This window comes from Bombina bombina, chromosome 3 (assembly GCF_027579735.1).
Source record: "Bombina bombina isolate aBomBom1 chromosome 3, aBomBom1.pri, whole genome shotgun sequence".
In the NCBI taxonomy this organism is placed as follows: domain Eukaryota; kingdom Metazoa; phylum Chordata; class Amphibia; order Anura; family Bombinatoridae; genus Bombina; species Bombina bombina.
The window spans coordinates 257,314,080-257,341,072 of NC_069501.1; the positions used below are offsets into that span (position 1 = coordinate 257,314,080).

At 36.0% G+C, this 26,993-nt stretch overlaps 2 protein-coding genes across 2 annotated transcripts in view; one reads left to right on the forward strand and one right to left on the reverse strand.

Moving 5' to 3' along the window:
• IFT20 (intraflagellar transport 20) overlaps positions 1 to 621 on the reverse strand; it is a 57,497-nt gene extending 56,876 nt beyond the window's left edge. Inside the window, exon 1 of the mRNA XM_053706270.1 lies at positions 279 to 621. The gene's annotated coding sequence lies outside the window, so the exon portion shown is untranslated. The remainder of the gene's footprint in view (positions 1 to 278) is intronic.
• Positions 622 to 722: 101 nt separating this feature from the next.
• The window catches only part of TNFAIP1 (TNF alpha induced protein 1), a 33,554-nt gene continuing 7,283 nt past the window's right edge, over positions 723 to 26,993 (forward strand). The window contains exons 1-6 of the mRNA XM_053706268.1: positions 723 to 829; positions 9,656 to 10,005; positions 13,480 to 13,649; positions 14,571 to 14,660; positions 24,953 to 25,005; positions 26,719 to 26,914. Of these exons, the coding sequence (XP_053562243.1) occupies positions 9,792 to 10,005; positions 13,480 to 13,649; positions 14,571 to 14,660; positions 24,953 to 25,005; positions 26,719 to 26,914 (723 nt within the window). The 5' untranslated portion in view covers positions 723 to 829; positions 9,656 to 9,791. The remainder of the gene's footprint in view (positions 830 to 9,655; positions 10,006 to 13,479; positions 13,650 to 14,570; positions 14,661 to 24,952; positions 25,006 to 26,718; positions 26,915 to 26,993) is intronic.

Sequence of the window (26,993 nt, forward strand, 5' to 3'; positions counted from 1 at the left end):
ATTTTACCATTGTTTGTTGTCCCAAAACACGTGCAATAATATGTTACAAACGGTGTTACAAATATGTTACAAATATAACATACAGACTGCACACAAGAAACTTGTCTTTTAAATACTTTTGCATTTGTTTTATATTTTTTTAGAGCAGGTATCTAAGTTGAGGGAAAACAAATAGCCACTGCACACTCCTAATTAAATATATATTAATCATTGTATTTTTCATGTATTTAGAATAGTGGACTCAAAATTCAGTAAATAAATGGCTATGTTGTACTCACCGTTACTGAATGTGTTTTAGGCAGCGGGTTTTCCGCTTCAGTCTGCTCTGCTCTCCAGACTGTGGATATTAAATCCTCCGCGTGTCGGCTGGTGTTTGTACGTCCCTCCTTCTATGTTATTTAGCGCTGGGTATCTCCTCTACTTTCTAGGCTGCAGATGGGACTGTTCCCATAGCAGAGTCTGTAGCAGCTCAGTCAAGAACACGTCAACGCACGTCTGCTTTGTGCCTATTATATTAAACATCTACAAAATACAGAAGCCGTTATGTTTGTTGAAAAAATATAAACACGTGACATATCATTGTAGTAAAGAGATGCCTTCTCTAATAAGCGTATATATGTAAAATAGCGTAACAAGACAAGGAAAGCAAAGACTACAATACCCAGTATGCCTTGTGGATGAAAAAGCATCAATCATGCTTAAACTGCAGTGGGAGGGTTTCCGTGGTAACGGGTCCCGGAAATGACTTCATCCAGAGGAAAAATATGGGTGAAACTAGTGGAAACTGAGTGAGAGTAACGTGAGTCTGACCTGGGAGCCGTGGATTCAGGTGTGTTTCAAGCACTGTATAGGCCGTATGTGAGGGGCTAAATGGGTTTATAGAAAAGGGTAGGGCTGTAGAAACGCAACGAGGAAGAAAGACGATCATGATCTTCTAACAGTGTTATTTCAAATTGTTACTTGTGGCATCAAAAGCAGCTGTAGATGTATAGATTGTGTATGACACGATGGAGTATGTCATATACAGAAGACAAAGATCCTTGTGGTAAAATGTACTTATAGGTAACCGATAACTCTACATGATTTTTAATGGCGTAACTAAATATCACTATCTGAAATATTTAAAGGGACATGAAACCCACATTTTTTTTCTTTCATGATTCAGATAGAGGATGCACTTTTTATCAACTTTCTAATTTACTCCTATTATCAATTTTGTTGTGCTCTTGGTATCTTTATTTGAAAAAGCAGGAATGTAAAGCTTTGGAGTCTGCCCATTTTTGGTTCAGCACCTGGGTAGCCCTTGCTGGTTGGGGCTAAATGTAGGGATTATCTATCTTTTTAAACAATTGTATTTTTGATGTTTACTGTCCCTTAGTAAAGGACAGGATCATAGAACTGGGCTCATAACTGCAATGTGTAGTGGTCTCATGTTTCTAAGTTTATACAGAATACTCATTGGTGTTGTAAAATGCCCTTTGGAATTATTAAAGTTCTATGGTGCCCAGACGTTTAGTTACATTGTACATTTTGATGGATAAAAGTGATTGTATTGTAAACGCTACTTGTATGAACCAACAAAAAAGGAAATAATTGACACAATGTAATCTACTCGCAAACAAGGAGGGGATTAGTTATAGCTACACATTTATTATTAATAAATATGCATCTAGTCGCACAAATCTGTGTTTATAATATAATTGATAATATCCAAGACTATTATTATTTTGTACCTTGCATTTAAAAATATTTTCTAATTTTGTTTCCCCTATGTAATTTTAAGTAAGCTTTATAAAATTATCGGAAACAGGATGACAGACTTATCTGACCTTCATTTTTCAGTCTGTAATTTTACTGTATGAGTTGTTTCCCATAGGATTTAGAGGAAATGTTAGTATGGTGAAAACAAATGATGTGACTCCTTTTGTAAAAGTTTTGTATCCTGAGTAAAAACTAGAATTAAATAGGGAAAGTCTGTGTAATGTGTTTTGCCAGCAATAGTATAGACCTATATAAATTTATAAGAGATTTCATATAATAACACAGAAATTTGTATTTACTTAATGTAACCCCACGCAACTACAAATATTTTTCAACATTAAAATGATTAAAAAAAGGTGATCAGCCTATATTAATAAGTTTAAAGAAAAAACATCAACATTTAGTAGTATTGTTATTATTGGTAGAGCACTCCAATATTCAAGGTATATTAAACCCAAACATTTTCTTTTAAAATTCTGACAGATCATACAATTTTCACTCTGAGCGCATCTGGGCAGCTGTCTAGTCACAGCCTGACCCGACCGCGCCATTACACTCAATGTAGCTCGCTCCCGCTCTCAGACAGAGCAGGAGTGAGCTACATTGAGTGTAATGGCGCGGTCGGGCCGGGCTGTGACTAGACAGCTGCCCAGATGCGCTCAGAGTGAAAACTAGACCCGCTCAATAGAGCGCAGAGGGCGAGTCTGAAAAATCCTCTTTTTTTTTAATAAAAATTCCAGCGGCAATATTATATTACATAAAGCTAGAACTAATATATTAATGTTATATAATTCTGCACTATGTGCAGAATTATACAACATTTTCTAGGTTTACTGCCCCTTTAAAGGGACATCAAACCCAACATTTTTCTTTCATGTTTCAGATAGAGCATACAATTTTAAACACATTTCAAACTTCTATTATCAATTTTCTTTGTTTTCTTGTTGTCCTTTATTGAAAAGCAGGAAGATAAGTTCAGCCGTTTGCACATACGTGTCTGCAGTACCATATGTCAGCTGTTTTGTAACAATGTTATACATTAGCAAGAGCACTAGATGGCAGTATAATTTTGTGTCATGTAGTGGTCCAGAAATGTGTACGCTACATATCTAGAAATCTCTTCATCAAAAAAAATAACAAGAGAACAAAGCAAATTTGATAATAGAAGTACATTTGAAAATTTTTTTTTAAAAAATTGCATGCTCTATCTGAATTCTAATGAAAAGCAATTGTTTTTCATACAAGAGTAGGATATATATGGGTTTTCTTTGGCACTTCAAGCTATTCCAGGGCCACTCCTAGATAAAATAAGGATACCTACTGTAATAAAGTTAGAAAAATTAGAGACACAGTGGGGGGACTCACCCACTTAGGATTCTCTTGATGTGAGAGTGCAAGCTCATTATTTTAGCCAGTTTGTATCCCTAGCCAGTTTATTGTCATTTATGCATAAGTTGACAAACATTTTTTAAATCCCCAAATAACTTGTCCGTGTACATTTCCACTTCTGGATCACTTATCCTTTAACAACTTTCAGGAGCAGCAACTAACTCCATAAAAACTCAGCCACTCTGGACCCAAATTTTTATTTCTCCATTTCCCTCACTTACGAGCACATTTTTATATACTGTATAATGTTTGAATTTGTACAAACTTGTATATAGATTATTTGATCTTGGGGAAAAAAAAAAATTTAATCAAAATTTTATAGTGTTATGTGGTTTGTTCCTGAATGTTTTTAATTTCAGCTCACAATGAAATTATTTATTTAATGCATCACTTCCATTCCAAATAAGGTTGTTGTTTTTATTTCCTTTCATATGATGAGGAGAGTCTATGGGTGTCCATAACATGTGGGATATACTTCCTGCCAGCAGGTGGAGGTCAATAACCCCCCTCACAAGAGCTTCCACTCCCTCTCCAGTTAGTTCTTGGCCTCCGAGGTGAGAGGTTGAGCGAAGTGCTCTGCAATCAAGATTTTCTTATTTATTTATTGGGAGCTCAGACCTGACTTGAATCTCTATCCCCCTCTTTCAGTTTCACTAAAGAAGATTTAAAAAGGATGAGTGAAACAGGGGTTGAGGATTACCTCTCTTACGGTGTTGTCAGTACACTCTCAGATAAATCTCTCAGCCATAATTGCGCTTTGGCATCAAGGGGACCCCGTGCCCCAGCCTCCACCAAGGGGGTTACAGGTATATCCGTTCAGATCCTCTGCAGTATATTTAATTGCACTGGATGGGCTCTCTACTGCATGAGCAGGGGTTCTGCCGTCAAGGTAAGTGACTCAGACACCACATATAGCCCGTTTGCTATCACTGGTTTCCTATTCCATAGATACCATATAGTTTTGGGGTTTCCAGCGCTTTCACTTGGTGCTTTAATTATGTGCTTAATGCATATATTTTTGAAATTTGGGCTCCAAATTATCCAGTATCATTCCCTACACTCACTTATGTTTCCCCCCCCCAATTAATTTTTTTTTTTAAAGTTGTTATTGTCTCTTTAAAAGAACCATTAATTGTGCTATGCAGTTAGCGGTTCATTTCCTTTTCATAGCGGTGTGGATGGGGATCAGTTCGGGACCCTCTGGATAATGTGTTTTTTTTTTTTTTTACTTTTATTTAGCCACACCCCCTTTCCCTGGTGCCCTTTTGCTTCATTTTCTCCGCTCTGAAAATAACAGATTTTTTCTCTGAGGCATCCTTTAGACCTTTTCTCATCTAATAGCCTGGATTTTAACCCTTCCTTGCCCAGAAGGTTGTGAGTACCCTCATAAGAGCTGCTAAGTGGGTGGGAAATGTTCACATTTTTTGTGTCTACATTTTTTGTGGCCTTCATTTCTACTTTTACTTGTATTATTGTAATTATTACAATTGTTTTTCTGTATGTCTGACCCATTAGAGGGAACCTCCAGGGATTTTAATGCAGCTCAGGAAAAAGTGCTGTTCGTTTTCCCTGTCTGTTTTGCAAAACTGTTCCAGTGGACCAGATTAAAGGGACTAAAAACACAATTTTTTTCTTTCATGATTCAGATAGAGCATTCAATTTTAAGCAACTTTCTAATTTACTCCTATTATCAGTTTTTCTTTATTCTCTTGGTATCTTTATTTGAAAAAGCAGAAATTTAAGCATAGGAGCCAGCCCATTTTTACTTTAGCTCTTGGGTAGCGTTTGCTAATTGGTGGCTGAAACACATAAAGCTTACTTGGTTGTGGTAAAACCACCTTCAAAACTAGTTACTGCAAATTCCACTAGATCTGTATCTACTTCTTGAGTCTTCAAAAATGAGGCTTCCTTGGAACAGATTTGCAAAGCAGCAACTTGCACTTCTCTTCGTACCTTTTCCAAATGTTACCGTTTTTATGTTTTTGCTTCTTCAGAAGCGACTTTTGGCAGGAAAATCCTTCAGACCACAGTGTCCGGCAAATAGGAACTGCCCTTTCTTTGTCCTACCCGTCCTTAACATGGACTCTCAGCTTTGGTATTGTATACCACTTTATGGTCAACCATGGACTCTCTTTATCATACGAAAGAAAACGGAATTTATACTTACCAAAAAATTTCTTTCTTTCGTGATGAGGAGAGTCCATGGAAATCGCCCTATTTTTTGTAGAATCTAAGGCCGACTGTTCTTTTTTGCACTTCTTAACCCTGCTTTCAGCCTTTCCTTAAATTTTTCTACCTCTCTGCTTGGCTATATTTTAACTGGAGAGGGAGTGAATTTGGGAGGGAATGAAAACTCTTGTGAGGGTTCTTGACCTCCACCTGCTGGCAGGAAGTATATACCACATGTGATGGATTTCCATGGACTCTCCTCATCCAGAAAGAAAGAAACTTATTGGTAAGTATAAATTTTGTTTTGGAAAATAACATTGAATTTTTTATTTTTGCTAAATAAAAATACAAACTTACCTTTTGGAGTTCCTTAAAGGGACAGTAAAGTCAAAATTAAACTTTTGTATCTAAGCCCCAGGACCTGACCAACTCCCCGCTGAATTATACAAGATCCTGAAATTTCAAATAGCTGACACATTAACTAGCCTCTTTAACAATTATTTTATCAAAAAGCATACTATGTCTAAATATTTTTCGGCTTCAGTTATCACCCTTATCCTTAAAAAAGATGATTCAGACCCAGGCTCCTATAGACCTATATCCTTACTCAATGTTGACTATAAAATGCTCGCTTCCATCATTGCAAATAGACTGAAAACAACAGATTATCCTGGAAGACCAAACTGGCTTCATGGAATCTTGTTATTCTATTAAAAATATCCGTAGGGTGACAACCCTCTTAGAAGACTTATGGAATAAGCTTCATAAACATAACTCTACTTCAAAACAAGATTTTTCTCTATTAACAGTAGATGCAGAGAAAACGTTTGATTCAGTAATATGGGACCACCTTTTTACCTCTCTACATAAATTTGGATTTGTAGGGAATTTTATATCGTATATTAGACCCATATATAATTTGCCTATCTCTTCTATGCTAATTAATGGGACCTTAACGTCAAGCTTTTCTCTACACAAGGGAACAAGACAAGGGTGCCCTCTCTCGCCCCTCTTATTTAACTTGGCTATAGAACCACTAGCTATCTTGCTTAGAGAAGAATTAAAAGGGATTAATCTAGGTATGCAGAACAGAGTCCTATCTCTGTAAGCAGATGATCTGCTTCTTTTTCTTAAAAACTCTAAAAGAAGCATACCTAAGGCTCTGAATATCTTTAATCTTTTCAGCTCATTTTCGGGCTATAAGCTTTGGATTTATCAAAATAAAAGTAGCTTTAAGTCCCATCCATTCAAAGAGGTAGAGGTTATCAAATATTTAGGTATTAATCTGCACATAGACCTGAATAGATGGTACCAACTTAACTATGGTCCTTTCTTTTTAAATGCAACTAGAAAACTTCAAAAATGGTACAGCTTTCGAATATCACTATCCGCTAAGATTATGATGATAAAAACTATTCTCTTTCTACAAGTATTATACATTATGCAGAATCTCCCTCTTTTCATTTTAAATAAAGATATAAAACAGTTTAATAGGGACTGTACTAAGTTCATCTGGGAAGGGAAAAGACATGGATTATCCCTAAAGAAGCTATCTATACCAGTAGATCAGGGGGGATTTGCTTTTCCAGATATGAAGTGGTATAATACCACAATACTAGCTCGACTGGCAATCGACTGGATCACCCTAAAGCAATCATCTCAATAATTTTCAAATAGAGGAGAATATGGTATTGCCATTATACATTGTCCTATACCTCAATTGCCAAGAATAGTAAGAAATTCCATGGTAATCCGTAATGTGATTATTGCATGGCAAAGGACATGCTCAGCGCTTGACATAAATTGGCGTTTTTCTTCTCTACTGCCTATACGAGGTGATCCGCTTTTTCTACCAGGGGTAGACTCCAGGATATTTAACTCTTGGGAACAAAAAGGTTTGGAATATGTAAGTCAATGTTTAGAGAGAGCATATATAGTCAGAACTTTTGAATCTTTAGCACAGGAATATAATATCCCTAAAAATAACTTCTATGCATACCTACAACTTAAGCACTTTATATCTGACCATAGAGGTTTAGACTCAGAGATAAGTCAATCCGGGAAATTTGGGGATTACATTAATTTGTATAGAAATAGAATTTACTAAATTTCTCTATTATATAAGATATTGCTGGCCAAACAAGGTCAACTAGCTTTAAATATATTAACAAAATGGAGGTCTTTTTTTCCGAGAGATAACAGCAGAGAACATACAAGCAAGTATTCATTTGGCTAAAGAGGCTCCAGTATCCTGCTCATGGAAAGAATCACATATTAAATTAATCAATAATGTATATATCTCACCTAAAAAATTATCTAAATGGCAGGATAGCGGAATCAATAGATGCCCTAAATGCAGTGGTGCCTCAGCAGATATTTTGCATTGTATGTGGTATTGCCCAAAAATAAAGCAATTTTGGCTCAAGATAATTTATTGGCTCAACACGAAACTCAGTGCTAGAGTAGTATTACAGCCCTTCCACATCTTCTTCTTGTTTTCATGGTCTTCCATAAAAAAAAATTCAACTACTCAACACTGCTATAATGATCGTCCGTATATTAATTCTACAGAACTGGAAAAAAAGGCTGCACCAACTGTAACTACCTTTAAACAAATTATATATTTGCAGATTATTTTTGAACAACTGAACACTCCCACATCATATGCTAAGCAGATCCAAGCATTCTTCGACAAATGGCTGGAAATTATTCTTACATGTCCTCTAAACACCCAATTCTATCTTACTAGACAATTTCATAAGTCTGATAATTTCATGGCTTTAACCTTAAGGAACATATTTCCCCATTCCTGGTGCTAGGCTTGGAGCTCGTTGCTGGACAGGTGCCAGGTTTTAATTCTTCCTTCCCCCCCCTCCTTTTTTTTTTTTTGTTTTATTTTATTTGTGTATTTGTTCAATGTAGAAAAACCCCAAATCATGTACAAAGAGTAAATTGATTTTTTTTTTCTGTTAGTCTGATAAGTTTATTTTTATTCAAGCAGAGAAATTGATTTATCTGTATTCCTATATATACTATGTGACAAGAGAATTATCTTGTTAATAACCACTATGTATGATATTTGATCTTATCTGACTTCTAAGTGTCTCTGAAATGTATCATGAATTAGTTAAAAAATAAAAAATAAAAAAAAAATACAAAAAGTGTTTTTTTTTTGTTTGTTTTTTTTTTTTTTTTTTTTTTTTTATACTCTCGGCATGCAATTTTAAACAACTTTCCATTGTGCATGTTACCTTATTCAGAGCTTGACAAACCCAGGAGCAAGGGAGTCAATGGCACCTAACATTTTACACTGGCTTGTATAAAAAAATACTTAATTAAAGGGACATTAAACACAACATAAATTCTAGATAGTGACGCATTAAAGTGAAGGTCCATTTTGATGAATTAGTGCCCGGTTTTTAATAAATCTATTAAAAACAAGGGCACTTTAATTAATCAAAATTGACATTTCACGGTTTTCCCCAAAAACGTACCTTTTAATCCTGGCAGCCGCTCCAGCACTTCCTCCGCCCATTGCAAGCCGTCTTCACGGGTCCAAAATGACGAATCTGGCTTCCTCCAATGAAAGCATTGCATCAGGCTAAGATTCCCGGGGGGAGGGGGGGGGGAGAGCTGTGATTGGAGGAAGCCTGATTCGTCATTTCTGACATCTGCAGAGGCTTCCGACGGCCGGGGGAATCGCTGGAGCAGCATTCAGGATTAAAAGGTAAGTTTTTGAAGAAAACAGTGTAATGTCAATTTTGATGAATTAAAGTGCCCTTGTTTTTAATAGGTTTATTAAAAAACGGGCACTAATTCATCAAAATGGACCTTCACTTTAAAGAAAAGATTAGTCTGAGAATAACTTGTAGCTGTTTAAATATTGACAAAGTAAGTGTTAAGTTTTAGTGTATATAAAACAATGGGAGCTGCCATGTTGTAACTTAGGTTATCTTCTCAGCTGTGGCCAATTAGGGACAGTTATAAATAAATAGGTTACTAGAGTTTGCAGCCAATGGCTGTGTGGAATATAGCAGTGTTCTGCACTTCCATTTCTAACAGGAACTAAAAATGTCACAATTTCAGAATGGAATTACAGGAAAAGGGGACAACATAAATTAAAAGTATATTGCAGTTTTTTATCAATACAATTTATCATTTGATATTACCATCTAAAAGTGTTTAATGTCCCTTTTAATTAAAGTTAAAGTATGGCTTCCTTGTTTATTCAAACATTTATTTTTACCCTATATACCATTCTCCATACATAAACAAATTTTATTTTAAGTTAAACTGACCGATTCATACTTGGTATATATTTTTGTTTTTTCTGTAGATTTAGTACGTTTGAGAGAAGTTGGCAGGCTTTTCATTCCTGCTAACTAGAACGTGTCATCCTTACGAACCAACCCACCACGGCGGCACACGTGAAGCCCACTGTGTGTAGAGTTATTGTTTATTTGCAAAGAGAAATGTCCGGAGATACTTGTTTGACAGCTATGTGCCCAGCCTCAGGGGCCAAACCTAAGACCTATAGCTTTAAGGGAGGCTGCCTGGGCAACAAGTATGTGAGGCTGAACGTAGGAGGCTCCTTATACTACACCACAGTACAGGTTCTAACAAGACATGACACCATGCTGAAAGCCATGTTTAGTGGTCGTATGGAGGTCCTCACAGACAAGGAAGGTAAGATATTTAATTTGCTTATGCTACTTATATAAATGGGAGATTTGCAGATGCTTATTTGAAACATAAGAAAATTGTATAAGGATAACCAAGCTCACAGATGGTACACCAAGATGCATATCAATTTAAAAGGACAGTCTAGTCAAAATTAAAATGGTTCCAATAGGGCATGCCATTTTAAACAACTTTAGAATCTACTTTTGTCATCAAATTTGCTTTGCTCTCTTGGTATTCTTTGTGGAAAGCAAAACCTAGGTAGGCTCATGTACTAATTTCTAAGCTGTTGAACTGCCTCTTATCTCAGTGCTTTTTGACAGTTAAACACTGCTAGTTCATGTGTGTCATATAGATAACATTGTGCTCACTCCCGTGGAGTTATTTAAGATTCATTACTGATTGTCTAAAATTCATGCCTGTCAAAAGAACTGAGATAAGGGGGCAGTCTGCAGAGACTTAGAAACCAGGTAATCACAGAGGTAAAATGTGTATTTATATTGCAGTGTTGGTTATGCAAAACTGGGGAATGGGTAATAAAGGGATTATCTATCTTTTTAAATGATAACAATTCTGTAATAGACTGTCCCTTTTTAAATGTGGTTATAACTGTTGTATCTTTTTCTTTGGATAAATTCATGTTTTTTTGTGATGTGTGCCTGAGCAATGGAAACATCATGTTCCCCAAAATATAGAAATGGCAACACATTATTTTTTTGTATTAAAATAGAAAATTGCTTGTCCTACGCTACCTGAAAGCATAAAATGCTAAAAACTGCAGGTTTATGCAGTGTGCAGCACTAGGTTACACATTCTGCTTTTTGTCCTCTCATAGGAAGTGTGGGACCAAGGACAAATGTTGCGCAAAATACAATGTTGCGTAATATCCCTCTTAAAGGCACAGTAAAAACCTTGAGATTTGTATATAAAATGTTTAGTTTTGTATAATGGAATAAACTTTGCAATATATTTTCATTAATTGTTTTGACCCCTTTTCATGTAAATTAGCTCTGAAAATAGAGGGATTTTAACTCTTAGACTTTGAAATGCACTCTGCTGACTTTTCAAGGCTATGACATTGTTACATATCTGACCCTAAATGTATAACTGATAACAATTTCAAAATAATTCACTTTATACTAACCTTACAACAAATTCTAGACTGTCTGCTGCAAATAAAGCTAACAGTGGGTGGGGTTTGGCTAATAATTGCAGTAAAAATGATGTTTAATTTGTTTTAAAAACATTAAAGGGACATTAAATCATTGCTTGAAGGATGTATTCAGAGCAAAGATTAGCCTGATAATAGTTTGTACATGTATTTTTTAAAATTATATTGTAACTTAGATTACCTTTTCTGCTGACGCCAATTAGTAACGGTTATAAATGGCTTACTAGAGTGTGTAACCAATGGCTGTGTGGAATATAGCTGTGTCTACACTTCCATTTTTAACATTAATTGGAAAGCCCACAATAATAATTCAGAATTAAATTACAGTAAAGGAAAACAAAATAAATAATGAAAGTATGTTGCAAAGTTGTTTTATTAAACTAATTAAACAATTTAAACAGAAATGTCTTGTATGACAAGATGTTTTTAATGGAGTCACATTTTTATTTATTTATTTTTACTTATATTTAGTCTTAAACTACAATAGATACAGAATTACACTGTTATACACAGAGCGCATTACCGCATTAATTTATCTACTAATGCTCAGCTGTAGAGTATTTTCAAGTCCAAGGTGTATCAACATATAACAAACTCGTATAGACAATATAGATAGTGTTTATCAAAGGCAAAGTTATAATCCCCCATACAATAGGTTCACATGGGAGCATCCTTCACCAGCTGACACTATTAGAGTTTAATACAACAGTTCTAACATATTCCTATACTTTTCAAATTGTCCATAAAACAAAAAGCCTTTCTAGTTTATTACTTAACTACAATTAGACTCAACTCTTCTCTGTAACTAACTACAAAAATACAGTGCTCAAGACATCAAAGTTCTATGGATCTCCGTAAATTGAGTCTTTTTCTTTACTGTTGGCACCTATACTAATGCTTTCACTCCTTCATCAATAGTGTGGAGTTCTTCTTTATCAATGTCAGCCAATCCTTTTTATTTATTTTTTTCATATCTCTTTTTTGCTAATATATAATAAAACTTTATATAATAAAACTTTATATATAAATTTGTGTAATATAGTTGTAGCAGCATGATAAACACATATACCCAGAAGCATTTCCGGAAATACAAACACACTGCAAACTTGATTCTAATTGTTGTGCATTTCACATAAAATCTTTATGTCCTATTTAGTAGAATGGTTTGGTGTTTAGAGCTATGGGCGTGACTAAAATCGCTTATAGCTTCATTTTGACAGGGGTTTAAATAAATAGCTTCACATTTTAATGGTTTATATGGATTGCCAATCCTTGTTTAAACTTCTCATTTCTGCTAAATGGGTATTTGCAGTTCAGGACTATGAACATACTGAATAGGCGTATAATGCAACCTTTGTTGTATGGATACAGACTTATTTTAATATGTTTCTGTTGGATATGTTATTTTCCTTTTCTGTTTATTTCTCTTGCTCACTCTTTGTTGATGAATACACCATTATTCTTCATATGTCTGACTTCATTGGGTGCAGTCCAAAGTTGTAAAACAATTACAGATTGACTTGTAGACAATGGGAATATTAATTTGTTTATTAGCAAAGAGAAGCATTGTTAAACATTCTTTTTATATGACTGCATGTTTAATAATCTTGGAAACGCTTACTAGGAATAAAGCGGTATTTCATGATTTGTACCCGAGAGTTCATGTCAACATCCTTGGCATTTTAGGTGTGATCCTGGTATATGTTTCATTTTACATAAAAACTTTTTTTAATGTGTACTGAATTCACAATTGTTGCTATTTAAAGGGCCATAAAACCATACACTACTGTGTGTTTAACCTTCTACAAAGGGGTGTTAAACACATGTAGAAGTGCTTGGGATCCGTTGCTGATCCAATCTGCTGCACAAGTTGCAAAACTCAGTTTCATGTAATTTTTCGACTATCATGGCCCTTAAAACTAAAATGTTAAACTGAAGCATATTGTTAAAATATTGCTAGTTTTGCATATCTTACTTGCTGGTGCAAGGGAAAAATATTTGTATATAGACATGATATATCTCTGGCTCCTAAAAAAGAAATTTGCGACTGGCTCCTAAGTTCTATAGAAATTTACCCAAACAGCTAATGAGAGATAAAGCTCTAAGATAACAGTATGTCTGCTGGTAGTATTGTACACACAGTAACATTGCACAACACATAAAGAAAACTGTTGAAGGTCCCTTGGATTTAAATTGTAAAAGTCAGCGGGACATGTATATTACTTTTGTTCTTCTTCTGCTACCTACTTTTAGCGAGGATCTCCTTGGCCAGTGTACATAAAAGTGTATTAATGCTGTGTTTTTCTCAGGTTGGATTCTCATAGATCGTTGTGGAAAACACTTTGGAAGTATTTTAAATTACCTTCGAGAAGATACCATTGTTCTTCCAAAGAGTCTGCATGAGGTCAAGGAGCTGATGGCAGAGGCCAAATATTACCTTATTCAAGGTTTAGTAGATAAGTGCCAGGCTGCATTACAGGTGAGATGGCTTGCTTTGACATGTGATGTTTTGCTAAAGCTCATACTATATATAAAATATATTTTATAGTTACAAGAATGTTTTGTAAACACTACAACATTTCCATAAGCCATGTACAAAAATGAAAGCAACCAACAATCATTGGCTTTAAGTGACCTATTAGTCTAAACCTAAAATTGTTTAGTTAAAAGATAAGCAATAAACATGGTTATAATTACCTCCCCCCTGAGCTTCTGGCATGTATGACCATAATATGGCTGTACAGATATCTGGGAATAATTAATAACTTGTTTATACTTTATTTTAAATATTTCATTGCAGATGTGCATTAAATAATGTGCTTTATCGATTTCAGTAAATAACCTCTTAATTATATTATTTACATTGCTAACATTAAACCTTTAGTTTCATGTAGTAAATACAATATTACAGGGTTAAACACTCTCTGAGTTTATTTGCTTTATTGTCTCCATTTCAAGGATATTTGTGTTACTGGTGATTTTAAAGTACAAGGTCTTTATAGAAACATCCCACACAAAAACACTATGCAGCAGTTCAGCAAAAGTAAAACATAACTTTTATTGTCCAATAGATCAAGATAAAGGTGACCATAGTACACATCAAGTATCTCACAGAAAAGATTAGCTTACGCGTTTCGTCTGTAAGCCGTATTCATAGCTTACCATATCTAGCCTTGGTCTTATTAAATACACATCCCTTTCATGTCATTGGTTAAAACTTGATTACATTAAAACAAAACACCTTGGAGATTTGAAAATACAAAGTACTTTATAGAAAACTGCTACTCTTTTCAGAGTAGTTGTAATATCTTCAAAACTATATACCCCTGTATCTACTTGTTGTTGTTGTTGTTGTTATAATAATATTATTATTGTTATTTTATTTCTCTGTTTTCTTCAGGATAAGACTGATTCCTATGAGGCTGTTTGCAATATCCCCATTATCACGTCTCCAAAAGAAGTAGAGAAACTAATTGAATCATCTGCCAAGGTTTCCACTTTATTTTGTATGAATTGTTTGTGTGAATTGTTGAACAAAATGATTGCAAAAAATCAGGTTGTGTTTCTAGGGGCTGAAGGTTGTATTGACCATAGTTATAATAAAAATCATAAAAGGAAAACCAAATAAAGTTCTGAATCAAGGATATGTCTGTGTCCTCTGGATGAGTTTTTCAGCTTGTTAGCATTCCTCAGTGAGATCCCATAAAAAAGGAAACAGAAAATTGCAACATAGTGTGAATCTGTAATGGCACTTTGAGGAAGTAGTTGTTTTGTAACAAATGACTACTCACATTTGTTGGTGCTTTCCACTAAGCTCAAGGATATGCACACTCCCACTTTATACTGATGGGAAAACAGTACACTAGGCAAAACTTGGATACAAATTTATTTTAAAATATATAAAAGCGTCACATAAGCCTTGATAACACCACAATGTAAGGGTACAAAAGCAGATATGCTGTAACAAATGCTTCAAATCGCCAAACTTGCAAAGAGGTAAATGGATCAGCAGGAGTGTGACCGCAGAAACCAAAACCTTTTTAGTAGCAAGACAATAGCGCTAAGCCCCCAGGTGTCCTGGCTAGTGTAGAGACGCAATAAAACTCAATATAGAACAGTTCAGTTCCGACGTACGTTTCGCTGGTATGCTTTGTCAAGGAATGTTAGTGCGCATGTCCAAGAGTCCTTTTAAACAATCCATTGATGAGTTTCTGCCAGGTTTGTGGTTACATCCTCCATTTTGGAAGTTGGCATTTAGGTAATTTGTCATTAAACAACTAGTATGTTTTTCAACTTCAGTTTTATACATTTTGTTGATATATGCATAGATGTTAAGATGGATAACCAGAATTGGGAAATTATGCATTATAATGTTATAGCATTATATATATATATGCAAAACTTCAAAAAACATAATCACATTGTGCCTGCAATTAGTGTCTATACTGATGATATATGTAGGTATTTTTTTTTTTTTAACCCCTTAATGTGAAGGTATTAGTTATATCTTTTTTAGTTTAAGTGATGTTAATGACTATATGTAATAATTAATATAATAATAAAAAAATTAAAAAAAAATATAAAAAAAAAAAAAAAAATTATTAAAATTAAAAATGATAAAAAATTATAAAAAAAAAATTTTTTTTTAAAAATTAAAATTAAAATTAAAAATTAAAAAAAAATTATTAAAATTAAAAATGATAAAAAATTATAAAAAATTTTTTTTTTTAAAAAATTAAAATTAAAATTAAAAATTAAAAAAAATATTAAAATTAAAAATTATAAAAAATTATAAAAAAAAAATTAAAAAAATTAAAAAAAATTAAAAATTACAATTAAAAAAAAAAAAAATTAAAAATAAAAAAAATTATTAAAATTTATAAAAAAAAAATTAAAAAAAAATTAAAGAAGACATATATAGATTTTATAGCCTTCGTAGCTGTACTTATAAATAACTCACAAAAAGTGATGGATTTCAAAATCTTTATTAAGACCATTGGGTATGAAGCTGTCCATAATATGGATCCACTTCATTTCCAATTGTCCCAATCTATTCTGTGTGTCTCCTCCCTTCCAATTCTGTTCTAATTTCCTAATGCCCAGAAATTCCAAATCCTTTACATTTCTATTGTGCTTTTTATCAAAGTGAGACGATACTGTATGATTAGCATAACCCTTTTCAATATTGTAAATATGCTCATTCATCCTAATTTTTAGAAGTCTAGAGGTACGCCCTATATAGATTAAATTGCATGAGCATCGTAACATGTAAATTACGTTTTTGCTATTGCAAGTAATAAATTGATCTATACTGTACTCCCTTTTGTTATCTCCAGAAAAAATTTTTTTACAGAATTTTGGAGTTTTTTTCATAAATTTGCAAGCATTGCAGAATTGACACTTTCTAAAACCCATTTCAGATGGTAGCAACCAATTTTTTACTTTGTTGTTGTCTACTTCTTTAATACATTGGGATAGTTGAAACTTAAGATTGGGAACCTTTCTAAAAATTGTTAGGTCCATCGCCTAAAAATTCATTTAATGCTGCATCTCTTGTGAGAATTCCCCAGTGTTTTTGTATGATGTTCCTAAGTTCTCCACTCTGAGTGCTATGTTGGAAAATGAGTCTATTTGCTAGTTTATCATCAGTGAATTTCTTATTTTTGATTTTATATTTTAATAAATCTGACCTGTCCATGTTGGTTACTTCTTCTATTTTTTCGTCTAGAAAATTAGCTGGATAATTTTTCTCTAAACGTTTTTTTAGGATTTGAGATTGAACCTTATACATATCTTGTTCTTTACAATTACGTCTCAGTCGAACGAATTGACCTTTGGGGACATTTTTAAGCCAATGTTTCTGATGACAACTTTCGAGGCTTATGTAATTGTTTACGTCTATGCTTTTAAAAAAGTTTTTCGACTTCAACATTTCATTCTCAATGTATATTTCAAGGTCTAAAAATTCTACCTTGGTTTGACTATAATTCCAAGTTAGAGCTACTTTGAACTCATTTGTTTTCAAATATTCCATGAATTCAAGTAATTGGTTCTCACTTCCTGACCATATGAAGAAAAGGTCATCTATGTAGCGATGATAAGACACCAGATATTTTGCCCAGCTAGAGTTGTAAATATATTGATTTTCCCAATTGGCCATATATAAATTGGCATAGCTGGGCGCAAATCTGGTGCCCATCGCTGTGCCTCCTACTTGCAAATAGTATTGGTGGTTGATCCAAAAGTAGTTGGTTTCTAGAATTATAGCTATGCTGTCTAATATAAACTCAAGTTGTTTTTTATCCAAAGAGTCATCTTTTTCTAGGATGTTTTTTACTGAAGCTATGCCAAGATTTTTGTCTATTATGGTATAAAGTGACGTGACATCACTAGTCACCAACCACCAATTTGGATTCCACTCAAGTTTTTCTAAATGGTTAAGGATACTTAAGGTATCTTTCAAATATGATTTTGTCTTTACGACATAAGTCTGTAAAAATTGGTCTATATATGCCGATAAGTTGCTTGTGAGGGAATTAACCCCTGACACTATGGGTCTACCCGGGGGGTTAGATGGATCCTTGTGTATTTTCGGCAGTATATAAAAAGTGGGAGTTTTTGGAAATTGGTTGTAGATATATTGATATTCTTTTTTTATTCACAATGCCTGTTTTTAAGCCTTTTTCCAAGTGAAGTTCAAGTCTTTTTTTAAATTTTATTATTGGATTACTATCAAGTTCAATATATACCTCAGTGTTTTTAAGTTGTCTAAGACATTCCTCATTGTATTTTTAGTTTTATCCATAACTGTCCCTCCGCCCTTGTCCGCTGGCTTTATGACTATCTTATCATTCATTTTTAAATCTGCCAAGGCTGTTTGTTCTAGTTTAGTGAGATTGGAACCATAATTAATTTTCATATTTTTAATATCCCTATGTACTAGTTCTAAGAATCTCTCCATAGGTGCTGATTTGCACTGTGTGGGATTAAAGGAGGACTTTTTATGTACCTCTATATGTTTATATTTATTTATTTCTATAGAACTGTTACTGATTATGGGATTGTTAGTAAAAAACTTTTTTATGCATAGATTTCTAATAAACTTCTGAATTCCTATAAAGGCTTCAAATTTATTCATTCTGTAACTGGGAGCAAAATTTAGCCCTTTGTTTAAGACAATTTATATATGGCCAATTGGGAAAATCAATATATTTACAACTCTAGCTGGGCAAAATATCTGGTGTCTTATCATCGCTACATAGATGACCTTTTCTTCATATGGTCAGGAAGTGAGAACCAATTACTTGAATTCATGGAATATTTGAAAACAAATGAGTTCAAAGTAGCTCTAACTTGGAATTATAGTCAAACCAAGGTAGAATTTTTAGACCTTGAAATATACATTGAGAATGAAATGTTGAAGTCGAAAAACTTTTTTAAAAGCATAGACGTAAACAATTACATAAGCCTCGAAAGTTGTCATCAGAAACATTGGCTTAAAAATGACAGGTCAGATTTATTAAAATATAAAATCAAAAATAAGAAATTCACTGATGATAAACTAGCAAATAGACTCATTTTCCAACATAGCACTCAGAGTGGAGAACTTAGGAACATCATACAAAAACACTGGGGAATTCTCACAAGAGATGCAGCATTAAATGAATTTTTAGGCGATGGACCTAACATAATTTTTAGAAAGGTTCCCAATCTTAAGTTTCAACTATCCCAATGTATTAAAGAAGTAGACAACAACAAAGTAAAAAATTGGTTGCTACCATCTGAAATGGGTTTTAGAAAGTGTCAATTCTGCAATGCTTGCAAATTTATTAAAAAAAACTCCAAAATTCTGTAAAAAAAAATTTTCTGGAGATAACAAAAGGGAGTACAGTATAGATCAATTTATTACTTGCAATAGCAAAAACGTAATTTACATGTTACGATGCTCATGCAATTTAATCTAGTCACAAGTCTGTTTCTCTCCCTGCATGATCCGGATCGTCTCTACAGAGCTCAAGGGTCTTCAAAAATTATTTTGAGGGAGGTAATCACTCACAGCAGACCTGTGAGATTGTGCTTTGACTGTGATAAAAAACGTTTATATTTTGTACATTTTTTTCTGCTATTAAGGGTTAGTTATCCATTGCTAATGGCGGCAATCCTTTGCTAAATTTATGCCTTTACCGGGAAAAATTTGTTTTTTATAATTTCTCCGGTTCATTGTTATTCAACTGTCATAGTTCTTTTCTGTGCTTCTTAAAGGCACAGTACGTTTTTCATATTACTTGTAAATTGAGTTGAAAAGTATTTCCAAGCTTGCTAGTTTAATTGCTAGTTTGTTAAACATGTCTGACTCAGAGGAATATCTCTGTGCTATATGTGCAAAAGCCAAGGTGGAGCCCAATAGAAATTTATGTACTAATTGCATTGATGCTACTTTGAATAAAAGTCAATCTGTACAAATTGAACATCATTCACCAAACAACGAGGGGGAAGTTATGCCGACTAACTTGCCTCACGTGTCAGTACCTGCATCTCCCGCTCGGGAGGTGCGCGATATTGTAACGCCGAGTACTTCAGGGCGGCCATTACAAATCACACTACAGGACATGGCTAATGTTATGACTGAAGTTTTGTCTAAATTACCAGAACTTAGAGGTAAGCGAGATCACTCTGGGGTGAGAACAGAGTGCGCTGATAATAATAGGGCCATGTCAGATACTGCGTCACAATTTGCAGAACATGAGGACGGAGAGCTTCAATCTGCAGGTGACGGATCTGATCCAAATAGAGTGGATTCAGACATTTCAAATTTTAAGTTTAAGCTAGAAAACCTCCGTGTACTGCTAGGGGAGGTATTAGCGGCTCTGAATGATTGTAACATCGTTGCAATCCCAGAGAAATTATGTAGGCTGGATAGATACTATGCGGTACCAGCGAGTACTGACGTATTTCCTATACCTAAGAGGCTTACAGAGATAATTACTAAGGAGTGGGATAGGCCCGGTGTACCCTTTTCCCCCCCTCCTGTATTTAGAAAAATGTTTCCAATAGACGCCACCACACGGGACTTATGGCAGATGGTCCCTAAGGTGGAGGGAGCGGTTTCTACTCTGGCTAAGCGTACCACTATCCCGGTGGAGGATAGCTGTGCCTTTTCAGATCCAATGGATAAAAAATTAGAGGGTTACCTTAAGAAAATGTTTGTTCAACAAGGTTTTATATTGCAACCCCTTGCATGTATTGCGTCTGTCACGGCTGCGGCCGCATTTTGGTCCGAGTCTCTGGAAGAGACTCTTGACTCAATAACTATAGATGAGATTTCAAATAAGCTTAAAACCCTTAAGCTAGCTAATTCATTTATTTCAGATGCCGTAGTACATTTAACTAAACTTACGGCTAAGAATTCCGTATTCGCCATTCAGGCACGTAGAGCACTGTGGCTAAAATCCTGGTCAGCTGATGTTACTTCTAAATCTAAATTACTTAACATACCTTTCAAAGGGCAGACCTTATTCGGGCCCGGTTTGAAAGAAATTATCGCTGACATTACAGGAGGTAAAGGCCATGCCCTGCCTCAAGACAGAGCCAAACCTAGGGCTAGACAGTCTAATTTTCGTGCCTTTCGTAACTTCAAGGCAGGAGCAGCATCAACTTCCTCTGCACCAAAACAGGAAGGAGCTGTTGCTCGCTACAGAAAAGGCTGGAAACCTAACCAGTCCTGGAACAAGGGCAAGCAGGCCAGAAAACCTGCTGCTGCCCCTAAGACAGCATGAATTGAGGGCCCCCGATCCGGGAACTGATCTAGTGGGGGGCAGACTTTCTCTCTTCGCCCAGGCTTGGGCAAGAGATGTCCAGGATCCCTGGGCGTTAGAGATCATATCTCAGGGATATCTTCTGGACTTCAAAATCTCTCCCCCAAAAGGGAGATTTCATCTTTCAAGGTTGTCAACAAACCAAATAAAGAAAGAGGCTTTTCTACGCTGTGTACAAGATCTTTTACTAATGGGAGTGATCCACCCGGTTCCGCGGTCGGAGCACGGACAGGGGTTTTACTCAAATCTGTTTGTGGTTCCCAAGAAAGAAGGAACCTTCAGACCAATCTTGGATTTAAAGATCCTAAACAAATTCCTAAGAGTTCCATCGTTCAAAATGGAAACTATTCGGACAATCCTACCCATGATCCAAAAGGGTCAGTACATGACCACAGTGGATTTAAAGGACGCTTACCTTCACATACCGATTCACAAAGATCATTACCGGTATCTAAGGTTTGCCTTCCTAGACAGGCATTACCAGTTTGTAGCTCTTCCATTCGGATTGGCTACGGCTCCAAGAATCTTCACAAAGGTTCTGGGCGCTCTTCTGGCGGTACTAAGACCGCGAGGAATTTCGGTGGCTCCGTACCTAGACGACATTCTGATACAAGCGTCAAGCTTTCAAGCTGCCAAGTCTCATACAGAGTTAGTACTGGAATTTCTAAGGTCGCATGGGTGGAAGGTGAACGAGGACAAGAGTTCTCTCTTTCCACTCACAAGAGTTCCCTTCTTGGGGACTCTTATAGATTCTGTAGAAATGAAGATCTACCTGACAGAAGACAGGTTAACAAAGCTTCAAAATGCTTGCCGTGTCCTTCATTCCATTCAACACCCGTCAGTGGCTCAATGCATGGAGGTAATCGGCTTAATGGTAGCGGCAATGGACATAGTACCCTTTGCACGCCTACATCTCAGACCGCTGCAATTGTGCATGCTAAGTCAGTGGAATGGGGATTACTCAGATTTGTCCCCTACTCTAAATCTGGATCAAGAGACCAGAAATTCTCTTCTATGGTGGCTTTCTCGGCCACATCTGTCCAGGGGGATGCCATTCAGCAGGCCAGATTGGACAATTGTAACAACAGACGCCAGCCTACTAGGTTGGGGCGCTGTCTGGAATTCCCTGAAGGCTCAGGGATCGTGGACTCAGGAGGAGAGTCTCCTTCCAATAAACATTCTGGAATTGAGAGCAGTTCTCAATGCCCTTCTGGCTTGGCCTCAGTTAACAACTCGGGGGTTCATCAGGTTTCAGTCGGACAACATCACGACTGTAGCTTACATCAACCATCAAGGAGGGACAAGAAGCTCCCTAGCGATGATGGAAGTATCAAAGATAATTCGCTGGGCAGAGTCTCACTCTTGCCACCTGTCAGCGATCCACATTCCAGGAGTGGAGAACTGGGAGGCGGATTTCCTAAGTCGTCAGACTTTTCATCCGGGGGAGTGGGAACTTCATCCGGAGGTCTTTGCCCAAATACTTTGACGTTGGGGCAAACCAGAGATAGATCTCATGGCGTCTCGCCAGAACGCCAAGCTTCCTTGTTACGGGTCCAGGTCCAGGGACCCGGGAGCGGTCCTGGTAGATGCTTTGACAGCACCTTGGACCTTCGGGATGGCCTATGTGTTTCCACCCTTCCCGATGCTTCCGCGATTGATTGCCAGGATCAAACAGGAGAGAGCATCAGTGATTCTAATAGCGCCTGCGTGGCCACGCAGGACCTGGTATGCAGATCTAGTGGACATGTCATCCTGTCCACCTTGGTCTCTGCCTCTGAGACAGGACCTTCTAATTCAGGGTCCTTTCAAACATCAAAATCTAATTTCTCTGAAGTTGACTGCTTGGAAATTGAACGCTTGATTTTATCAAAGCGTGGATTTTCGGAGTCAGTAATTGATACCTTAATACAGGCTAGGAAACCTGTTACCAGAAAGATTTACCATAAAATATGGCGTAAATACTTACATTGGTGCGAATCCAAGAGTTACTCATGGAGTAAGGTTAGGATTCCTAGGATATTGTCTTTTCTACAAGAAGGTTTAGAAAAGGGTTTATCTGCTAGTTCCTTAAAGGGACAGATCTCAGCTCTGTCCATTCTTTTACACAAACGTCTGTCAGAAGTTCCAGACGTTCAGGCTTTTTGTCAGGCTTTGGCCAGGATTAAGCCTGTGTTTAAAACTGTTGCTCCACCATGGAGCTTAAATTTAGTTCTTAACGTTTTACAGGGTGTTCCGTTTGAACCCCTTCATTCCATTGATATTAAGTTGTTATCTTGGAAAGTTCTGTTTTTAATGGCTATTTCCTCGGCTCGAAGAGTCTCTGAGTTATCGGCCTTACATTGTGATTCTCCTTATCTGATTTTTCATTCAGACAAGGTAGTTCTGCGTACTAAACCTGGGTTCTTACCTAAGGTAGTCACTAATAGGAATATCAATCAAGAGATTGTTGTTCCATCATTGTGTCCTAACCCTTCTTCAAAGAAGGAACGACTTCTACACAATCTGGATGTAGTTCGTGCCCTGAAATTTTATTTACAGGCAACTAAAGATTTTCGCCAAACTTCTTCCCTGTTTGTCGTTTATTCTGGACAGAGGAGAGGTCAAAAAGCATCTGCTACCTCTCTCTCCTTTTGGCTTCGTAGCATAATACGTTTAGCCTATGAGACTGCTGGACAGCAGCCTCCTGAAAGAATTACAGCTCATTCTACTAGAGCTGTGGCTTCCACTTGGGCCTTTAAGAATGAGGCATCTGTTGAACAGATTTGCAAGGCTGCAACTTGGTCTTCTCTTCATACTTTTTCCAAATTTTACAAATTTGACACTTTTGCTTCTTCGGAGGCTGTTTTTGGGAGAAAGGTTCTTCAGGCAGTGGTCCCTTCCGTATAAAGATCCTGCCTGTCCCTCCCGTCATCCGTGTACTTTAGATTTGGTATTGGTATCCCAGAAGTAATGATGACCCGTGGACTGACTACACTTAACAGGAGAAAACATAATTTATGCTTACCTGATAAATTCCTTTCTCCTGTAGTGTAGTCAGTCCACGGCCCGCCCTGTTTTTTATGGCAGGTCTAAATTTTTAAATTATACTCCAGTCACCACTGCACCCTATAGTTTCTCCTTTCTCGTTGGTTCTTGGTCGAATGACTGGGTGTGACGTAGGGGGGAGGAGCTATATAGCAGCTCTGCTTGGGTGATCCTCTTGCACTTCCTGTTGGGGAGGAGTTAATATCCCAGAAGTAATGATGACCCGTGGACTGACTACACTACAGGAGAAAGGAATTTATCAGGTAAGCATAAATTATGTTTTTTTTCTTTGTGATATTCGGTATATTTATTGTAATTGACCATAGTTACACTGGGGAGATATATGGGCTCTGTAAGATGATACTACTTATGGCAAATGTTGTCTTTTTGTTATTGTTAGCATTTATTTATATAGCGCCGCAAAATTACATAGCGCAAGACTTTGTGAGGTTTAGATGTTTGCTTTTTTTGTGTGTTTAATTATTCTGGTGATAGTAGATATAATAGAACTCTTTCTCCTACGGATATAACAAAAATTGGAATTAAAAGTACATATAATGAGCAATCACTGTGTTGTTATATTGATAAAATGTTTACAGATTTCCATAATATTTACTTTTCATTGGTTTAACATTTTAATCAGGTGTAATATTAGCTTGGTAATCCAAAGTGTAAATATACTACATATTCTAAAAAGTAATTGATTATTTCCTTCCAAAAGGGAAGTTTCTCTTGCAATCACCATTTTACAGGTCGTTCCAAATAATGATATGGTTGGACAGCTAATGGAGAAACAGTGCTGGGTTTAAATGATGAGTTAGAACCCACTATAGTGAGAGGAAAAAAAAGTATCAACCATGATACCTTTAAAAAAGAATTGTGTGATTATGCAGTTTGTTTGTGATATGTGACAATAACGTTTGTTTTTTGCATTTCTTTCTAGCCTGTTGTCAAACTTCTATACAACAGAAGTAACAACAAATACTCCTACACAAGGTATGTAATCTACCTTGGGATTTCTGACTTTACTACATGCAGCATTATCTTCCAAAATGTTCTTGTGATTAAATTCAAAATATAAATGACACCAATTCCTAAAATAAATCATCATCCTTTTGAATTTTTTTTTTTAAAGTAATTCCATGCATGAATTTGTGTCACATTATAGTTTCAGCTTGTTCCCTTTTATCCTTGATATACTACACTGACCACTTAAACTCCTTCTGGCCCGTTTGTTATATTTATGTCATTTGTAAGCACAAACCTAGCTATATCACCAGGAAAAGTTGTTTTAATTTGGGGCATCCAAGCTTTTTTATACTGAGGGCCAGTCTTTAATGGTGGGATTAGCTGGGGTCAAATTATAGAATACTTCACAGTATTACCCTTAATTTAATTGAAAGGGATTTATAAGTAAAAATGAAACCTTTGTATATCAGACAGAGCATGCAGTTTTTAAAGGGACATGAAATTCAAATTTTTGCATGCAATTTTAAATAACTTTCCAATTTATTTCTATTTCATAGGTAGCCTCAGAAGCTGCTGATTGTTGGCTGCACATATGCCTTTTCTTGTCTTTCAGCTAGCTCCCAGTAGTGCATTACTGCTCCTTCAACAAAGAATACCAAGAGAATGAAGCAAATTAGATAAGAGAAGTAAATGGACAAGTTGTTAAGAATTGCATTATCTATCTGAATCATGAAAGTAAAAAAATGCGTTTCATGGCCCTTTATGAGTCTTTTCAGTTTACTTCTGTTATTGGATTTACTTCATTCTTTTCATAATCCTTTGTTGAAAAGTATACCTAGGTATGCTCCGGAACAGCAATGCACTACTGGGAGATGGCTGGTGATTGGTGGCTACTCACATTTTCCTCATGTCATTGGCTCACCAGATGTGCTCAGCTAGCTCCCAGTAGTGCATAGGGATTAAACAAGCAATAGTACAATAATAAAATGTTCTAACCTATTAGACCATTTTCTTTTTTTCCTTATATACCACTCAAAAAAATATTTGGTATAAAGGTTGTAGCTTGGGCAGCAATGCTTTAAACAAAATGTTAAAGGGCCAGTAAACCTAGCAAATAATGTTATGTAATTGTGCACATAGAGCAGAATTATATAACTTTAGCTTAGTGCCAGGTTTCTAAAGCAAATTGTTAGATATTTAGCAAAGAAAACACAACGCCGCTCCTGGCTCTACTGAGCGGGTCTGTTTCCTTCTGCTAAGCGCATCGCGGGCACGCTGTCTAGTCACAGCCGGCCTGATCACGCTATTAAACTCAATGTAGCTCGCTCCCACTACCAGACCAGAGTGGGAGAGAGCTACATTGATTTTAATAGCCCGATTGGGCGCGCTGTGACTAGACAACGTGCCCGCGATGCGCTTAGCAGAAGAAAACCGACCCGCTCAGTAGAGCCAGGAGCGGCGTTGTGTTTTCTTTGCTAAATATCTATCTAACAATTTGCTTTAGAAACCTGGCACTAAGCTAAAGTTATATAATTCTGCTCTATGTGCACAATTATATAACATTATTTACTAGGTTTACTGGCCCTTTAAGGGTTTCTATACTTAATGATCCAATCATAGTGCTGCAATATTTTATCCCACCAAGTAGTAAATTCTATTCTAGTTGTAAAAATGTATAACGAAACACTATAACTTGGTTCCTTTTTTGCTGTTTGTTTTTTTTTTTATTTGTTTTTAAAGCAACTCTGACGACAACCTTCTTAAAAACATTGAACTGTTTGATAAGCTTTCTCTGCGCTTTAATGGCCGTGTACTGTTTATCAAAGACGTAATTGGCGATGAGATCTGTTGCTGGTCCTTCTATGGCCAAGGAAGAAAGCTTGCTGAAGTGTGTTGCACATCCATTGTCTATGCCACTGAAAAAAAGCAGACAAAGGTATTTTCTTTCCCTTATACATTTTAATAGGAGTAAGAGTGCTCCCAAATGATTCCTCTGCTAGCTCTCTTGTTCCTTG